General features: G+C 37.8%; 1 protein-coding gene across 15 annotated transcripts in view; it reads left to right on the forward strand.

Moving 5' to 3' along the window:
- The window catches only part of Sin3A (SIN3 transcription regulator family member A), an 84,684-nt gene extending 67,144 nt beyond the window's left edge, over positions 1–17,540 (forward strand). For 11 of the 15 annotated variants that reach the window (XM_073989183.1, XM_073989189.1, XM_073989186.1 and 8 more), the window contains exons 9-12: positions 474–1,010; positions 1,096–1,383; positions 14,129–14,503; positions 15,998–17,540. In XM_073989183.1, coding sequence (XP_073845284.1) covers positions 474–1,010; positions 1,096–1,383; positions 14,129–14,503; positions 15,998–16,705 — 1,908 coding nt within the window. In that variant the 3' untranslated portion in view covers positions 16,706–17,540. Of the gene's footprint in view, positions 1–473; positions 1,011–1,095; positions 1,384–7,745; positions 8,742–14,128; positions 14,504–15,997 lie in introns of those variants that run through there. The other 4 variants (XM_073989195.1, XM_073989197.1, XM_073989196.1 and 1 more) reach the window with 1 other exon arrangement.
- The last annotated feature ends 366 nt before the right edge of the window (positions 17,541–17,906 follow it).

The following is a 17,906-nucleotide window of genomic DNA, read 5'->3' on the forward strand; positions in this document are numbered from 1 at the left end:
GATCTCCTAATATTTTATCAAAATTTACTTTAACTTCTAAAATGGCCCATATCGGTCCTCCCTAAGAGTACCTGCCCTACAAAAGTTCCACATTTGTGTCTTAGTGCAGTTAATTCCTATTCCACATTGTTGTCGGCAAGTTCAAATGTCCAAAAAGGGCCAAATTCTGAAGAGACCTAAAATACATTCGATCTGTCCGGAGGTAAAAGTTTCGCTTTACATTGGCTGAGGGTATTTATCTGTCGGAAAAGCCGACTGACAAAATGAAAATATTTTCACCTAGAAACCCTTTTTGATCGGATACTGTCGTGGATAGGAGGGTTACCTATAATAGGGTTGTATTTGTTCTTTGACTTCTCAGATACGAGTTGAGCAGTATTTTTTAGCCCACTCTAGCTCCCTTTTATTTATCTGCTTTTATCTAAAATAATTTTCTCTTCATTTGCTTTTGTTTTGTTTTTTCTTTCTTTTAGGATGAAGCCTACACCCTCTTCTTTGCCAACAACAATTGGTATTTGTTCTTCCGCCTGCATGCCATACTCTGTGAACGTTTACGCACCATGTATGAACGTGCCCAAATCATTGCCGCCGACGAAGAAAAATACAAACAAAATCGACGTGAAAACATTGCACAAGCCCTAAGACTGAAACCGAAATCTGAAGTAGCCGTTGAAGACTATTATCCCACATTTCTTGATATGCTTAAGAACGTGTTAGATGGCAATATGGATTCGAATACCTTTGAAGATCAAATGCGTGAAATGTTTGGCATACATGCCTACATATCATTTACCCTCGACAAGGTGGTATCGAATGCTGTGCGGCAACTGCAAAATTGTGTTACGGAACGTACAGCATTGGAATGTGTCGAACTGTTTCATCACGAACAGAAGAAGGGTGCTGCGGGGGGTTTGTGTCGCAATGCCAACAAGTCATTTAATGCTGAAATGCATTATCAACGTAAGGCTGAAGAGATTTTGCATGAGGAGAATTGCTTTAAAATATATATTGTGAGTAGCAAAGGCCCAGGCCCCACATACTTTTTGTTGTGTATCCTTTACTAATTTCCTCCTTTGTTTTTTGCGTTTTCTTCAGTATAAAATCGATTGCCGTGTTACCATTGAACTTTTGGATACGGATAGTGATGATGTGGCAGAACGTGAAAAACCTGTAAATAAAGTTAAATCATGGTCAAAATATGTTGATCGTTTAACAAATCCAACGTCTGCGAATAGTAGCCACAACAACACAAACGCCAATTCGCCGAATTCCTCCTCCAACAACAACAACAATAACAATAATTCCACATCTCATTTAGATGCCGCCAGCAACAATCTAACAAACAACGAAATTAAAACCGAACGATGGGATGAAGATGGATTGGTAAGTTTTTGAAATAAACCTCTTTTTTTATCTAATAGAGTATTCTAGAAATTCGATATCTGAGTACAGATTTGGATATAAAATATACATGTTCATTAAGGGTTTTCTTTTGTTAAATGCAAACAACAACAGCATCATTTTAAACCAAAACCCTCGAAAAGTATTTGACTGACATATATAACTACAACTATATATAACTACAACTATAAATAACTACAAATTGAAATGAAAATATCTTAAGAATGCTTTACTACATATCTTTATATCTATAATTCGTTGCCATCAATCAAATGCCATGGCTTCAGTGAAATATAAGAAATCACATTGCTTTTAACGGGGTTTCGTAGAGGAAACCTATATTAGTTTACAAAATGTACGTAAGAAGAGTGTGAATATAATAATGATAGCGAATAATGACAGTCATAACGCAATATTCAAAACAATTTTAAAAATACTTAACTGAAATCAAAAAAGGGTTATGGGAATATTTATCTACGTTTGGTTATATAGGAATCGCCGTCGGGAAACGGGAAGGGGTGGAAAATTAAGATGGAGAGAGTAGAAATTGAAGGACCCATGACGTATGGGGAAGACATTAGTCAAATAAGACATACGGGGATCGTTTCATAGCCATTTAGGTTCTATGGAAGAGAATTAAGAAAGAAATTTAAGTTCATGGTTACCAAACAGCCTGTGCTTTTTGTTTATATGACAAGAGCACTGACAGAGAAAGGTACTTCATCATTTGTGTTTCTTCGTCGTATTTACAGAGCCTGACAAAATACCCTAGGACCTTAAGGGGTTACCTCTACTTGTCCCTTTCAAAAAATCGAAAAAAATATTATTGGCGTATTTTGAAGTACAGGCAGTTTAGAGTATGCCGCAAAGGAATCGACCGATCTTCTTATGGTTTGGTGAGCTTATTATATACATAAAAGCTTGTCTTTAAGCGAGACAGATTTATTTAAATTTTTTGTCCGAAAAAAACTGTCATTTTTTCGTTAAAATAGAATTTTTATTTTGACAGCTCACAATTTTTTAAGTCGATTTTTTTAAATTTCCGTTTCGCTTAAAGGCAAGATTATTAGGTTCTTAAAACGCCCTCAAAAATATACGAAGATCGGCCCGTTTTTGAGCTATCGTTGGTACCGCAAAACGCTTTTATAAAAAAAGGGTTTGGCAGGTAGCCTTCTTCTATAGACCATTTCCAGAGGAAAGGGTGCTTCTATAGACCTATTCCAGAGGAAAGGGTGCTTCTATAGGCCCTTTCCAGAGGAAAGGGTGCTTCTATAAACCCTTTCCAGAGGAAAGGGAGCTTTTATAGACCCTTTCCAGAGGAAAGGGTGCTTCTATAGACCCTTTCCAGAGGAAAGGGTGCTTCTACAGACCCTTTCCAGAGGAAAGGGTGCTTCTATAGACCCTTTCCAGAGGAAAGGGTGCTTCTACAGATCCTTTCCAGATGAAAGGGTGCTTCTATAGACCCTTTCCAGAGGAAAGGATGCTTCTATAGACCCTTTCCAGAGGAAAGGATGCTTCTATAGACCCTTTCCAGAGGAAAGGTAGCTTCTATAGACCCTTTCCAGATGAAAGGGTGCTTCTACAGACCCTTTCCAGAGGAAAGGGTGCTTCTATAGACCCTTTCCAGAGGAAAGGGTGCTTCTACAGATCCTTTCCAGATGAAAGGGTGCTTCTATAGACCCTTTCCAGAGGAAAGGGTGCTTCTACAGATCCTTTCCAGATGAAAGGGTGCTTCTATAGACCGTTTCCAGAGGAAAGGATGCTTCTATAGACCCTTTCCAGAGGAAAGGATGCTTCTATAGACCCTTTCCAGAGGAAAGGTTGCTTCTATAGACCCTTTCCAGATGAAAGGGTGCTTCTACAGACCCTTTCCAGAGGAAAGGGTGCTTCTATAGACCCTTTCCAGAGGAAAGGGTGCTTCTACAGATCCTTTCCAGATGAAAGGGTGCTTCTATAGACCCTTTCCAGAGGAAAGGATGCTTCTATAGACCCTTTCCAGAGGAAAGGATGCTTCTATAGACCATTTCCAGAGGAAAGGGTGCTTCTATAGACCCTTTACAGAGGAAAGGGTGCTTCTATAGACCCTTTACAGAGGAAAGGGTGCTTCTATTGACCCTTTCCAGAGGAAAGGGTGCTTCTATAGACCCTTTCCAGAGGAAAGGATGCTTCTATAGACCCTTTCCAGAGGAAAGGATGCTTCTATAGACCCTTTCCAGAGGAAAGGATGCTTCTATAGACCCTTTCCAGAGGACAGGGTGCTTCTATAGGCCCTTTCCAGAGGAAAGGGTGCTTCTATAGACCCTTTCCAGAGGACAGGGTGCTTCTATAGACCCTTTCCAGAGGACAGGGTGCTTCTATAGGCCCTTTCCAGAGGAAAGGGTGCTTCTATAGACCCTTTCCAGAGGACAGGGTGCTTCTATAGACCCTTTCCAGAGGAAAGGGTGCTTCTATAGACCCTTTCCAGAGGAAAGGTTGCTTCTATAGACCCTTTCCAGAGGAAAGGCTGCTTCTATAGACCCTTTCCAGAGGAAAGGCTGCTTCTATAGACCCTTTCCAGAGGAAAGGGTGCTTCTATAGACCCTTTCCAGAGGAAAGGGTGCTTCTATAGACCCTTTCCAGAGGAAAGGGTGCTTCTATAGACACTTTTAAGAGCACGTTGTCTATCTAAATATACCGTGACAACTTTACCTGCAAACTTCTCACTAACAGCTCCAAAGCTTTTATCACTACAAAAACTTCTACCTGAAAACACTACAGTCATCGCAATGTTTGTATCATCGTCGTCCAATTCTTCACAATACACACCAGAAAGTGTGTTCCATAAGCCAAACACAAAGGGATTATTCTGAACGTGAATTTCCCGTGAGTTGTTGTTGTAACAGTGCTTTTGTTATGTTTATTTGTTCGTTCCTCTGTTCAATGTGGCTCTGGGTCTATCTCCAGTTCCAGAAAAGTGGCTGCTTCGATGGGATGTAGCCACAGATCCACTGGAGTTAGATGGGTAGGTTTGGCGGGGCAGTTAAAAAGGTGTTGTGTGTCGTGCGGGCCCATGCCGCATACTGGGCATATGTCTTGCACGGCGCGATCGATTTCCGACCCATACGAATTTAGGCGACTGCAATATCCCGAGCGTAGTTGAGCCAAAACTACTCTGGTTTGTCGTGGCAGCTGACGTTCCTCAGCTGCGATAGATGGAGGATGTACTCCGAGTAGATGGTCCACTGAAGATTTGAGGAGGCACCCTGTCGCTGTTCTTAGGGTGGCATTCTGGCAAGTTTGAATCTTTTTCCAGTTCGAATCACACAATCTCGGGGACCAGACTGGAGCCGCATAGCTTACCACAGACCGACCTATCGCGTTATACGTGGTCAACAAGGTTTCTTTATCTGCACCCCAAGTGCTGCCGGCCAGGGACTTGAGGACCTTGTTCCTACTTTTCAACTTGTCGCAGATAGCTGTGGCGTGTACAGTCGACCACGACATTCAACTCACGTCCAAACAGCGCTGTCCATGTGGTGAACAGAGTGGCTGTAGATTTTGTGGGGGAAATCTGCATATTCCTCGAATGGAAAAAGGTGGTAAGATCGGTTAAATAGTTGTTCTCTCACAGATGTCATCAGGATAGGTACCCGACGCCACGATCGTGCAATCATCCGCATACGTCACGATCTCAATGCCGTCTGGAGGGGGTTGAATACAGGAGAGGTAGAGTTTAAACAGTTCCGGAGATATCACCCCACCTTGGGGAACTCCCTGTTTCACTCTACGGGGTTTGGACTTCTTATTCCTGAATTCCACGTACGACTGGCGTCCACACATATAGTTGACTATCCAACGTTTCAAGCTTGGCCGGAGGGTTGTCTGCTCAATGTCCTCAAACAGCGTGGAGTGCCTGACTGTATCAAAGGCTTTTTATAAGTCAAGCGCCACCACCACTGTTCTATCGCACGGCCGTCTCTGGTTGAGTCCTTTACAGATATATGTGATATGTGGATTCACTTTTGCTGGCATCCTTTTCCAGACTTCGGGAACAACGAGGGTGGCTAGCGATAAGTTGAAGACTGTGGTGAGATACTCGACTCCCGGCTCATCCAGCTGTTTCAACATTACCATGGAGATTCCATCAGGGCCCAACGCTTTTGATGATTTAGCGTTCCTGATGGCAGTGGCAACATCATCCATTGTAAATTGTGGTGGTTCATTCTCGGCAGGAAGAGATCTGATGCGACGTAATACTCTTCTCTTCGTCCTGTCACTCTCGGGATGCTCGACAAACTGTCGATTGAAATTACTTGCGCACCTCTTCGGGTCAGTCAACGCAACGTCGCCAAACGTGACTGAGGTCCTATCTTCCCTTCTTCCAGGGTTCGAGAGTGACTTAACCGTTGCCCACAATTCACCTATTCTTCTGTCTATAGAAGATCTCACGAGGTCTCAAGAGGCCTTCTTTTGTCTATAGAAGACCTCAAGAGGTCTTCTTTGGTCTATAGAAGATGGGTTATATCGCTCCACTCCTTCCGGTACTTCTCCCACAAAAGTTCGGAACTGTTCGGAAAATTTGTGCGCACGATAACTCTTGAAGGAATTAACCGATTTGGTTCATACTTTGGACATCGTGAAATTTCTACCAGACTTAGAAGAGGTTCCAGTGTGGACTCAATCGGTCCACTCCTTCGGGTACCTCCCACACAAAATTTCGGATAAGTTCAGTTTAGGACCTGCTCTCGAATCGCTTTGGTTTTTGTTGCAGCATCTTGTATTCACTTCCCCCCACACGACGGTACAAGTTTCATCAGGGGCAAGTCCATACTTCCTGAGAAAATTGCCGGAAAGATGCAAAAAGCCCCTATGACACCTGGTGTAGTGGTTGGAGCGCAGATAACTCTCGAACGGATCTGTCGATTCGGTCCAAAATTTGGCCTTCGTAATATTTTATCAAAACATAGTTTAAATTCGAAGATGGGCTATATCGGTCCACTCCTTCAGGTACCTCCCCCACAAAACTTCAAAAATGTTCGGAAATATTTTGCGCACGATAACTCTTGAAGGGAGTGACCGATGTAATATATCTGCCAGATATAGATCAGGTTCGAATATGGACTATATTTGACTACTCCTTCTGGTACCTCTCACACAAAATTTCAGATAAGTTTACTTTAAGACCTGCTCTCGAATCACTTTGGTTTTTGTTGAAGCGATTTGCATTCGCTACCTCCATTACGACGGTACAAGTTTTTTCAAGGGCAAATCCATATTTCTTGGGAAAACACCCCGAAATGTGTAAAAAAACCCCTATGTCACCATATGTGGCGGTCGGAGAGCACGATAACTCTCGAAATGTTCAACCGATTTGGTCCAACATTTGGTCTTCGTCATATTATATCCAAACTTAGTTCCATGGCAATACCGGTCCACAACTTTCGGTACTTCTCCCCAATATTTAAAAAATTTCACAAAAATCCAAACTTTGGATCTCCTAATATTTTATCAAAATTTAGTTTAACTTCTAAAATGGCCCATATCGGTCCTCCCTAAGGGTACCTACCCTACAAAAGTTCAACATTTGTGTCTTAGTGCAGTTAATTCTTAATACACATTTTTGTCGGCAAGTTCAAATGTCCAAAAAGGGCCACAAAATTCTAAAGAGACCTTAAATACATCCGATTTGTCCGTAGGTGAAAGTGGCTGAGGGTATATCTCTGTCGACAAAGCCGACTGATACTTTTTTACTTGTTTTACTTATCATTCATTGTCCATGTAACTAGGATCAACTATAACTAGGATTCAAATATAATGATTTCTTCTCAAGGTGAAAAAACCACCAACATTATTTTGTTTACCTATATTTTATTTATTATGTATGTATGTAAAATGTGTGGCGATGTTCAGGTGTATTTGTATCCATATCTGTGTGACAGAATCGTCTCGTCGAAACGACGTCATCGTATATATAAACCAACAACATTTATCATGTATTTTGTTTTTCTATCTTCTTTCTTCATATTGGGAATGTTGTCTTTTAATTTAGTTTTGAGCTTTTTTCTTAACACGTTTGGTTTTGTTTATTTTCTACATACATACGTATATCATACTTGGTATTTATTACTGCACAATATTTGCAATAGTTTTTGTTGTTCCTTTTTTTTTGTTTCTAAATAAAGTAAAAAAATTGAATGCTTCAAATTTCCAACTCTTTTTAGAAAAGTTCTTCTTCTTCTTAGTTTTTTTGTTGTAACAAATTTTTATAATTCTTCAAATACAAAACAAACAAAAATTTCACTAATTAATGCTTTTTATGCATTTCTCTAATATTTTTTCTTTTTTCGATTCTTTCTCCGTACCAGGTCAAACCCAAGGCTTAAATTAAAAAAAAAAATACTAAAAAAATGAAAACAAGCAAAAACAAACCTTAAAAAAAATTCCAATATTCTCTTTTTTATGTCACACACACCCTCAAACACAATGATTTGTGATGAGAGAAAAAAAAGAAAAAAAAACTTTAAAAATCCAGAGATTGAAGCAATTATAGAATTTTGACTTTAAAAAAGCTTGTAATGACAAAAACTAAAACTCGAATCATTTGCTAAAAAATCACCCACAAAGAATTGCAACAATATATCAATAACAAACCACCCACCACCACCGCCAACCACAACCAACACCACCATCCAAACATCATCATCCATCACCTCTAACCCATCACCACCACCACTACTACACAACTACTTTTTTTTATATGTATTTAACACTATAACAATAATGTATAGTTTTCCCCCACCCACCCCTCTGTCCACTAATAATTTGTTTTAAATATTTTAACATGATAATGATATATATCTAATTATATATAACACACACACATAGATTGATTGATACATATTATTAATTAATTAATTAAATCGTAATTTTGTAAAGCTTTGATTTCATTTCGTAAACGTCAAATGCTCAGCACTATCTTGAAGAACAAAAACAAATCGAATCATATAGAGTAATGGGTCGTTAGACATTTTTTTATATAAAACCAACAACAACAACTAAAGTGATTTTAGTCATAATTGTAAATAGTTAATTCTTCTTCTTATTTTTTTATTAAAATTCTTATATAAATACAAAAACAATCAAACTGAAATATTTTTCTAAATTAAGTGATGAGAAGAGAAAAGAAAAGAAAGAGAGGGAAGTAAAATGCCACACTCTTTTCTAAATAAGTTGTATAAAAAAAGAAAGCCTATTGACAAAATGCAATTTTTAAACGAAACTATGATTATGAAAACAACAACAAAAAAACGTTAATTTTTTTAATGCGAAAAAATAAATGAACAAAGTTAATTTACACACAATATATACACAGAACAAGAGTTTTGTCCTTTTGTGGTTTCAAGTCGATTCTAAGAGAGGATGAGTTGTTTACACTTACTGCGCTTAGGGTGGGTTTAATTCTGATAGATTTTCTGTATAAAAATTTGAGGAACAAAACGAACAAACAAAGGTAAGTTGAAAGTTTATGAAGGAGGGAGAGTTTCTTTTTGGTTTATTTTCAAAGTTTTGGGTTCAAGTTAGGGTGACAGCCGGAAAATGACTAGCGATATTCACTCATGGTGGTAAAGTGGCATTGTAGATCTTGTACATCTTGTTAATATTGTACAACTACAACAGTTTACAATACCACAACAACAAAATACATGAAAGTTTAATTTACCACAGGGTTATTAATTTACTCGACCTTAAAAGTCTTGTAATCATTGCACTGTACATTACACACCTTTGTAGAACAGCTGATTGTTTTGCCGCCACTTTGTTGTGAGTTTTATTTTATTGTCTGAGTTTTGTTTTGTGGTAGAAAAATTGGAAAAATAAGAAGAATAAAAGAATGGAGGCCACGAAAAAACAAATTTACATGAAAAAAGTGCAATAAAACTTAAGATGTTTTGATTTGTTTACAATATTCACAAAAAAGATGTTCACACTTTGTTGTAAAAAAAACTCTAGTACATATACAGGAGTTGTAAATCTACTACCATGAGTGAATTCCGCTACTGATGAGCACAATAACTCGCGATTTAAGAACTCGATTTGGTCCAAATCTTGCACATCGTAATATTTATGGCTTAAATGTCGTTTAGGGGCACCTTTCAGATCATTCCAAAGTTTTTACAGTAGATAGCCCTTGACATCCTAAATACAACGATATATAATTTTCCGGTGGGAAGTCAATACTTCCCGAGATATGGGTCTTGATATTTCGGAAATTTCGTACTTTCACGCCTTTAGGTTGTTTATGGGTACATCTCGGATCGGGCTGAAATTTTTTCAGTAGGTAGCTCTTGGCATCCTAAATACAACTATATATAATTTTCCGGGGGAAGTCCATACTTCCCGAGATATGGGTCTTGACATTTCGGAAATTTCGTACTTTCACGCCTTTAGGTTGTTTATGGGCAACTCTCGGATCGGGCTGAAATTTTTACAGTAGGTAGCTCTTGGCATCCTGAATACAACGATATATAATTTTCCGGGAGGAAGTCCATCCTTCCCGAGATATGGGTCTTGACATTTTACAATTCTAACGTGGGCAATATGGGCATCATTTTAAAGCTTATGGAGAGTACTTTTAATGCACGCGACCTATTTTTACACCTGTTTATAGGAGAATGTATTAAATTGCTGTTCAAAGCCGGCTACTTAGGAAACTCTAAATTTACAAGAAAGTTTTGTTTGCGTAGCCCACTTTTGTCATTGTCCATTAAAAGAAACTTAAGATTAAAAAAAAGATTAAAAAATGCGAACTGTCGGTAAAGGAAATTTGTTCCGATTTTTTTGTATTTATCTAAATGATTGCGGACATCCCGAATTAATTAATGATAAGTAATTTGATTTAGAATAAAGCCCAAAAGTGTAGAACTTTTGCGGAGTAGGTATCTGAAGGAATGAGCCAACACATAGTTCATTTTGGATATTATTTTGGGAATCATTCACTTCTTATTTATTGCGCCCACAAGCCATTATGTCAGGGAGCATAATGAAACAGGATCACCAGAAGTACCTTTGGTTAAAATTTCAAAACTATCTTTAGACAGCGGATAAACTGCACTTAAGCAAAATGTTGAACATTTTGTCAGTGAGGTAACCGTAAATGTTATCCAATATAGGCCCTTAGAGAGGATGGCGTAAATTTAGAAGAAATTTTTTGATGTGCAAAGTATCGATCTCATTCATTTCCGTAGATATTGTACTCAATCAAACATCATTTTAGTTAGTGATGACCAGGTTTTTGACTGATAAACAGAGAAAACAAGTTATTGCAAAAAAAAAAAAAAAAAAAAAATGATAATAATAAAAAGTATCAGTCGTATTTAGGGGGGTTTTCAAAACAATATGGATAGGATTAAAGCGCAAAAATTTGCAGGGATATCGATTGATAGGGCTTTTTTTAAACTGAGTTTCGACAATATTTAGAGTACCATTTTAGCGAATATTTTCGAACTTTTGTGGAGGAGGTATCGGAAGGTCAACTCCTTCCACCTTTGAATTTCATCTAATATTCGAAGAAATATTACTAAATCCAAAGTGTGGACGAACGCGCAGTATTCAGTTCGAGCACTCCAGTCTCTACATATGGTGCCACAGGGGGGTTTTTACAACTTTCTGGTTTTTTTCTTAAGAAGTATGGACTTGCCCTTGAACAAACTTTTCCTTTCGTAATTGATGCAGCGAATGCAAGTTGCTTCAACAAAAATTAAAGTGATCCTAGAGCAGGCCTTAAAGTGAATTAATCCAAGAATGTGTGTGAGAGGTACCCGACGGAGTGGGCAAATATAGTCCATATTTGAACCTGATCTATATCTGGTAGATATATTAGGATGTGTAAAGTATGGACCAAATTGGTCACTCCATTTTCCGAACATTTTTGAACTTTGGTGGGGGAGGTACCTGAAGGAGTGGACCGATATGGCTTATCTTCGAACTAAAACTAAGTTTGCAGAAAATATTGCGAAGGCCACATTTTGGACCGAAACGGCAAATCCGTTCGAGAGTTATCTTGCGCTCCAACCACCTCCCACGGTGTCATAGGGGCTTTTTGCACCTTTCCGGCCATTTTCTCAGGAAGTATGAACTTGCCCCTGATTAAACTTGTACTGTCGTATGGGAGGAAGTGAATACAAGTTGCTGCAACAAAAATCAAAGCGATTCGAGAGCAGGTCCTAAACTGAACTTATCCGAAATTTTGTGTGGGAGGTACCCGAAGGAGTATTCCGATTGAGTCCATATTGAAACCCTATCTAAGTCTGGTGTACATTTCACGATGTGCAAAGTATGGACCAAATTGGCTACTCCCTTCAAGAGCTTTTGTGGGGGGAGGTATCTGAACGAGTGGACCGATATGACCATCTTCGAACTTAAACTAAGTTTGGACAAAATAACGATAGCCAAATTTTGGACCAAATCGGCTTATCCGTTCAAGAGTTCGAAACGGACGGACACTGCTAAATCGACTCCACATTGTCTGAGACACATTTCGTCCACCAACATACTTGGGGTCTAAAACCATTATTTCGATGAGGCACATTTTGCCCGTATGAAAGTGTATATACCCTTTCTAGCCTAAAGGTTGAGGGTATAAAAAAACGATTCGCGAGGAGGTATTAAACTGTGTGGAAGTTACACGAAGAAGTATAGCGATTTTGCCCATATTCAAACCTGATCTATTACCATATGCACATTTATGACCAATTTGGTTACTCCCTTCGAGTTATCGAGTTAAAATTTGAACTAAGTTTTGACAAAATATTACGACACTCAAAATTTGAACAAAATCGGTTGATCCGTTCATTCCAGCCAGACAGACGGGCAGACATGGATGGCTAAATCAACTCTAAATTGTCTGAAAGGAATTTCTTCCAAACACATTTGGGGTCTGAACCCATTATTTCGATGAGGACACTTTAAGGTGGTTTTTTATGAATAAAATTTCCTCGTGAGTTTTGTTTTTCCGCCATTGCAACTTAAGGGAGAAAGTGAAAAAATTCACGGGGAATTGCATGATAACCCCCTTAGTCGTATCAAAGTTAATAATAAATACACTCTTTAACCTAAAGGCTATACCCTTAAAATGTCGGAATGGGAGAAGGACAGAAAATCAGTAGGAGGAGAATAGAACGGAGAGGTAGCGAACAGAAAGGTTGTTAAATGAGCTTGTTGAGTCAAGGCTCCTGCAATAGGTTAAGACGATTGCGGCATGTAAGAGAGGGATACAATCTCTCATGTCTTTGACTGCAATCCTGGGACATGGGTAGAGAAGGTGCTGGATTGTTTCCGTCTCTTCCACATCTTTACGTAGCCTGCAGTACTCAATGTTATTGTCCTCCAACTTACTTGTCATAGATCTAATGCTGAGATTCTCGGATCAATGTATTTCTGTAACATATGGCCTATCCAATCATGGACACAAAAACAGTTGATGTCGATGTTGAGAAAGTCATTGGTGCTCAAGTACACTTAGATTCCGGCAGTTCTACGTCCTGAGATTGCCGGCCAGATTGAATTTGATACCTTACAATCCTGCCAAATCTTTACAGTTAACTCTGCATAGAGTTTAACGAGTTTGTAGAGGATGAAGCAAAGCGGTGGCTTGACACAGATGCCGCAGTCGGCCTGAAGTTGAATTGAATAATAAATGTTAAATAAAAACACTTTAATTTGCGCAATACCCTTATATGAGCTATTATATAGGCTGGATAACAAACATTCCACAAAAAAGCTTCGAAGTGGACAAACGATGGGTAACATGGCTAATGGCTCGATTATGAAAAGCTACTATCTTTGAGTTGCGTTGCGCGATTCCAAAAATAGAATTACAACTGAAGAATGGAGTAACTGACATGGGGGGTTATCATGAACGGCAATTCCCCGTGAATTTTTTTCACTTTCTCCCTTAAGTTGCAACGGCGGAAAGACGAAACTCACGGGGAAAATTTCACTCATCATAACCCCCATGGCTAAAACTGTGGTCTTTTAAATCAACTTCGAAGATTAAAATATATATCGGTCCTTCATGAACCACAAGTAATATGTCAAATCTCGCAATATTGTGTTATTTTTGGAGTAGGCAGTTCCTCTTATCCTAAACACAAGATGTAAACTACATCATGTGGAATTGATCCATTCATCCCGAAATATGAATAAGAATGACCCCCAAAAAGTATGAAGTATGCTACAAGTTTCTCTTGTCGCTTCGGAGACGTTAAAATATGTTTCAGAAGGTATCTAAAATTATTACTCAACGGGGGGAAATCTTTTATGCGGAATGTCGGTCATAATAGGGGTTATCATGAATAAAATTTCCCCGTGAGTTTTGTTTTTCCGCCGTTGCCACTTAAGGGAGAAAGTGAAAAAAATTCACGGGGAATTGCCGTTCAAGATAACCCAATATCATCTTTATGTTTTGTATTTATTTTGCTTGCAAAAATATATAATTATTTTTTATTTATTTTTGCTACTACTTTTCAACATTTAATTCAAAAATCTGACCTGGTACGCTTATTACCACCACACAACTTGCTTTATTTCTTAATTTATTTTAACTTCTTTTTTTTTAAAGAGTCATATTTTCATTTTCCCCGCCATCAATAATTTTCATTTCACAAACACAAAATTTTAGTTTTTAATTTCAACATTGAAAAAGAACATATGAAAAATAATCATCTCATTTTGTTTTTCTTCTTCACAGGATATGCATGCTCCACGTAAACCAAGATTTTTGAAACGTAACAAACGTTTGGCCTATTTGAAAGCAAATCATTTGAACATGTTGCGAGAAGCGACAGCAACAGCATCATCAGTTGGTGGTGGCGGTGCTAATGCTCTACCACCAGGTGTCATTTCTCCTTCCCCAACGGATAATGTATCATCGAATACCAACGATTTGAATAGCCTTTGGAATAAACGTCCACCAGAACGTTTAGGAAATTTACGTTTGCCGGGTGAAAAATATTTCATTAACGATCGTGATGAAATCAAATTGAATGCCTCTGGACGTCAAGTTTTTGTCATCAATAAGAATCTCAAATTTTTCAAATTGGATTCTGTACGAAAGGCGAAAATGGTAAGTGTGTTGTCATTTGTTACGTTTAATATCATAGCTAAATGGCTAAGGTAGATTTACAAACGTTTCCATTGTGAGAGAGAGAAGAAGAGATGTTATTTCAAGTATTTATTGGAGAAAGTGAGGATATTAAAAAGGAAATACGTATTACGGGAAGAAAAAAATGTCAGCCAGGCTGAATTGATGTTTTCCTATCGTAAACCTAATTCAGGCAGGCTAAATTGATGTTTTCCTAACGGAAATCTAATTCAGCCAGGCTAAATTGATGTTTTCCTAACGGAAATCTAATTCAGCCAGGCTGAATTTATGTTTTCCTAACGGAAATCTAATTCAGCTAGGCTGAATTGATGTTTTACTAACGGAAATCTAATTCAGTTAGGCTGAATTGATGTTTTCCTAACGGAAATCTAATTCAGTCAGGCTGAATTGATGTTTTCCTAACGGACATCTAATTCAGCCAGGCTGAATAGAAGTTTTCCTAACGGAAACCTAATTCAGCCTGGCTGAATAGAAGTTTTCCTAACGGAAACCTAATTCAGCCTGGCTGAATATAAGTTTTCCTAACGGAAACCTAATTCAGCCTGGCTGAATATAAGTTTTCCTAACGGAAACCTAATTCAGCAAGGCTGAATTGATGTTTTCCTAACGGAAATCTAATTTAGCCAGGCTGAATTGATGTTTTCCTGAAGGAAATCTAATTCAGCCAGGCTGAATTGATGTTTTCTTAACGGAAATCTAATTCAGCCCGGCTGAATTGATGTTTTCCTAAAGGAAATCTAATTCAGCCAAGCTAAATTGATGTTTTGCTACCGCAAAGCCTAATGCAGGCAGGCTGAATTTTTGTTTTCCTATCGTAAACCTAATTCAGCCAGACTGAATTGATGTTTTCCTAACGGAAATATAATTCAGCCAGGCTGAATTGATGTTTTCCCAACGGAAATCTAATTCAGCCAGGCTGAATTGATGTTTTCCTAACGGAAATCTAATTCAGCCAGGCTGAATTGATGTTTTCCTAACGGAAATCTAATTCAGCCAGGCTGAATTGATGTTTACCTAACGGAAATCTAATTCAGCCAGGCTGAATCGATGTTTACCTAACGGAAATCTAATTCAGCCAGGCTGAATCGATGTTTACCTAACGGAAATCTAATTCAGCCAGACTGAATCGATGTTTACCTAACGGAAATCTAATTCAGCCAGACTGAATTGGTGTTTTCCTATTGCAAAGCCTAATTCAGCCAGGCTGAATTGATGTTTTCCTAACGGAAATCTAATTCAGCCAGGCTGAATTGATGTTTTCCCAACGGAAATCTAATTCAGCCAGGCTAAATCGATTTTTCCTATCGCAAAGCCAAATTCAGCCAGGCTGAATTGATAGAAATTTGTCATATTTTCAAAGTTTTAGGGATTTTTTTTTAATTTATAATATTAAGCAAATAATTTGAATTGGATTTTTTAACAAATTTGTCCCCTTTTTTCTTGTTTCTTTTCCAGTGTCATATGCGTGTAACCCAATCCAAATATAAACGTTTCCAACAATTTGCCCAAAATTGGCTGACATCGAATGTTAGCAGTGACCAACAGCAACAATGTACCGAATGGCTATTGGGCAATCCTGGTAATAATGGCAGTACGACAACAACAAACAGCAACAACAACAACAATTTGTCTATTCCAAAAACTTTGATGATAATGCAAAATGATTTGAAAAAGACACCCTATCATCCGTATCATCGTTACAAGGTATTAAATGTAACAACTGGTGGGGGTGGTGGAACAACAACGGCTGGTGGAATTGCTGCGGCTATGGCGGCGGCCATTAGCGGTGGTCTAGTAACATCTAATATCATAACTACATCGTCTTATAATAGTACAATGGGAAATGTAATTAGCATCAATACATCATCATCATCAGCAAATGCCGCAACATCATTGGCAACTAGTGGGGGTGTTAATTTAGCTACACTGGCTAATGTTACGGCCCTTAGTGCTGCTGCTGCCACAACGACAACAACAACTAATGATGGTGGAAGTGGTAGTAGTGGTGGAGGAAGTGGCACCACTGTATCTTCCTCTGCAACTCCCATTCTATTGGCAACTACAAATTATAATAGTGTCGATGGTTTGATGCAATCAGCAACTGCGGCGGCAACTGGCCAAGACCAGCAACAACCCGCCCAAGTCAGACCCTTGGAAAGTTAGAATTAAGTGTTGTAAACCTCTTCCAACCAAATCAAAAATAATATAAATATGTTGCATTTTATTTAGAAATTAAAATTGTTAAAACAAAATTTTCATTCATTTAAAAAGAAAATGTTAAATTACACACACATACATATGTATATGCAAATAGCAACAGAATAAAAGCCCAAAAGGCAATAACAGCGTCATGAAGTTTGTAATTAGTCACTGAAAAGAAGACACATACAGCCCAATCATGTAAACTCCTCGTATGTTTTGTGTCACTGCCCTGGCAACTTAATGGAGAGAGAGAGAGTGAGACAAATCGCGGGGAGTTGATGATCGGGATACCCCCCAACAACAATGGCAATTATAACCACACAAGATTGTATCTTTGTGTAAATGTTGTATAAATGATGATTAGCCTAACTCTAACCCCCCAGACCAATTTATAGGTTAGGTTTATATTTTGTAAAAAGTCACTAAATAAATAATTACATTTTACTTTTTCCTTTCTTTTGGGTTTCAAAATAATTTGCATTGATTTGTATTTAGTTCTCAAAAAGATTTTAGTTTTTTTCCCTCTTCCCTTCCCTCTGATTTAGTTATATTTTGCTTGTAAAGTAGGTTAAGCCATATTTACCACAGCAATACAACACACACATACATACAACAAAGTATGCGATTGTATTTACATTTTTACTACAATTATCACTTATTATATCTAGGTTCCAGTTTGCTCTTTTTTATTGTTTCAATAAGTTTTATTTTTTTTAAGTATTTTATAAAATTGAAATCATCCCCAACAACCAACCAAAAGCACCGCCCCTCCTACTCCCCCACAACAACAATACCAGACAAGAAATAATTATAAAATTTTAGTGTAAGTTGGTTGGTTTCAAAAACAAAAAATAGTACATATAAGAGAATACATACATATATACATAATTAATTATTAGAGTATTTAAAAAACAAATAAACTTCAATTTACATTTGTAGCTATATAGTCTTAAATTACTTTAGTTTTGTTTTCCCCTAATTTTTTGCATTACACTAATTAAATTTTAAGTTTTTTCATAATATTCACTTATCAATAATTATCACAACACTTGTAAAAAGTTATTATAATAATACTTAAGCTCTATATAAGATTGCGATTATATATACATAATATGTATATATTTTCATATAAATATATATATATATAATATAATCTATTGAA

Source organism: Musca autumnalis, unplaced genomic scaffold (assembly GCF_047663935.1).
Source record: "Musca autumnalis isolate F117 unplaced genomic scaffold, ASM4766393v1 scaffold_5, whole genome shotgun sequence".
NCBI lineage: Eukaryota > Metazoa > Arthropoda > Insecta > Diptera > Muscidae > Musca > Musca autumnalis.